Here is a 2301-nt window from a genome sequence, read left to right as displayed (position 1 = left end):
GACACATGTGCCGACACCCTCTATGGAAATTAAATGGCCATTGGGTAAAGTGACATTTCGGTCAAGGGAGTGAACAACCAGGGAAGAGAACATGCTTCGGTCATGGCAGAGGTGATTGGTGGCACCACTGTCCACCACCCAGTCACGGTGGCTGTCAAATGAAGGGAGAGAGGAAACGTTACCAATAAAATTTGCAGCAGGGGAAGTCAGCTTGAGCAGATCAAGAAGTTTGAGGTAGAGATCCGGTGTTAGACCAGGAATCGGAGAGGAAAGGGAGGCTTGGTGAGCCATCGGCTGCGAAGGGGAAGGGAGTTTTCTGAGAAGAGAGGGCTACTGTTTGCCCCGAGGCTCCCGTTCGGCTGGATATCCCACAAGGCACCAGCATCGGTCACGGGTGTGGCCGTGTTTCCCACACTCGGTGCAGTGCAGGGGTTTCCGTGGAGGACCACTAGAATGAGCGGCGAAGATGTGGGCTTCCAGTGCTACCGCCGGCCTTACATGGAGGAGACGCTGCTGTTCCTCCTGAAAAAGAATAGAAAAAATTTTGGTGATGGGAGGAAGGGTTTCCATGGCTAGGATTTGGGTTCTCAGCTGGGAAAAAGAGTCATTTAGGCCAAGTAGAAACTGGTAAACTCTCTCATCTTCAGCTTGTTGTTGCATTTCTTTGAGATCATTGGTCTGTTGTAAGTGGCTGAGTTTATCCCAAATTTGCTTGATTTGGTTGTAATACTCATGAACTAAATGGGTGTGCTGTTGTAGGGAAGAGAGCTCTCGCTTAAGGTGATAAATTCGTGCATTGTTACCGTGGAAAAAGCGTGATTGAAGATCAAGCCATACGACTCGTGGGTCGGTGTGAAATTCAAGGGAGTTGGCGATGGAGGGGCTGATGGAATTGAGGAGCCAGGTAAGAACCATATCTTTAGTTTGGTTCCATTGTGGATAATCTGTGGAGTTGGGTTTGGGTGGAGAAAGGGTGCCATTAACAAAGGCCAATTTGTTTCTGGCATTAAGGGCACGGGTCATGGCTTTTTGCCATTTAGGAAAGTTGTCACCGGTGAGGAGACCAAATACAAGAATAAGGCTAGGAGAATTGGATGGGTGGAGAAGGTATGGAGAGGAAGAGGGGTTGGAAGGGGATGCCATGAACACAAGAAAGGGAGGATCGGTTTTAGCCTGATACCATGTCAAGAATACAAATTTTTGTATTTCATTCACTTGAATTTTACATTGAGACATTGTTTGAATAAATAGATACAAGAATAAGTCTATCTAAGGTAACTAATTGAATATGGTAATTACAAAGTAAATGCTAATTTCCTAAAATCATGTTGTTACAAAAATAGAGAAGATTGTTGCTTGATTTGGAAAGTGATCTGTCAATAATTACAAACAATCATGTGTGCATAAACAAATAAACATGTATCATGTATCATGTATCATGAATAAATCAAGGAGTATGCCACCTTACACCGGGTAATTGGTCCTATCTAATTCGGAATTGTAAGATCATAGTCGCAAACCTATCCTCTATAATATGTCACGTCCAACAAAATTTCGACAACATCTTCCCATAGTTGTGTGCACCGACGTTTAACACGTCCATACACCATCACCAAATATGCATATCCGAAGAACAAAGGATGAATCTACCAAAATCTTAATGCTGGACGTATAACAGATATAGTTCAATAGTTTGCGAGAATGATCTTACAATTCCAAACTATCCACTATGGACAATTCAAGAGTTATCAATCTTTCAATTCATCCGGATTGATAACTCTCAAACGGGTCTAAGGTTTATTTTGATGAACAAGTAATGCACGATATGCTAACATGTATCAAACAAACAATGCAGGATATGCTAATTAAAATTCATTTGATTAATTAAAATATTTAGTATTTAATTATTATTAAATCTAGAATATTTGTATTTTAAATAAAATTAATTTTATTAATTTAAATATTAATTATTTAAGTATTATTAAATCTTAAGTATTTGTATTTTAATTAACCTTCAATTCATTAATTTAAATATTAAGTATTTAAGTATTATTAAATCTTAACTATTTGTATTTTAATTAAAATTCATTTGATTAATTTAAATATTAAGTATTTAGGTATTATTAAATCTTAATTATTTGTATTTTAATTAAAATTCATTTGATTAATTTAAATTTTAAGTATTTAAGTATTATTAAATCTTTATTATTTGTATTTTAATTAATATTGAAATTGAAAGATTTAAAGATTTAGTACTATTCCAATTTCTAATTAACATCTTAACACTAACCAACATAGCGT

The 2301-nt window shown here is 37.1% G+C and overlaps 1 protein-coding gene across 1 annotated transcript; it reads right to left on the bottom strand.

The window, feature by feature from the left end:
* Positions 1–330: 330 nt before the first annotated feature.
* LOC122310043 lies at positions 331–1023 on the bottom strand. The gene has a single exon (XM_043123932.1). The coding sequence runs from the start codon at positions 1021–1023 to the stop codon at positions 331–333; it is 693 nt and encodes a 230-aa protein (XP_042979866.1).
* Between the last annotated feature and the right edge of the window lie 1278 nt (positions 1024–2301).

This window comes from Carya illinoinensis, chromosome 5 (genome assembly GCF_018687715.1).
Source record: "Carya illinoinensis cultivar Pawnee chromosome 5, C.illinoinensisPawnee_v1, whole genome shotgun sequence".
Taxonomy (NCBI): Eukaryota; Viridiplantae; Streptophyta; class Magnoliopsida; order Fagales; family Juglandaceae; genus Carya; species Carya illinoinensis.
Note: the sequence above shows the minus strand (reverse complement) of the source record. Positions and strands in the feature narration are given on the sequence as shown.

Excerpts from the sequence above, each read along its gene's own strand:
- LOC122310043 (XM_043123932.1), bottom strand. The coding sequence starts at position 1,023 with ATGACCCGTGCCCTTAATGCCAGAAACAAATTGGCCTTTGTTAATGGC.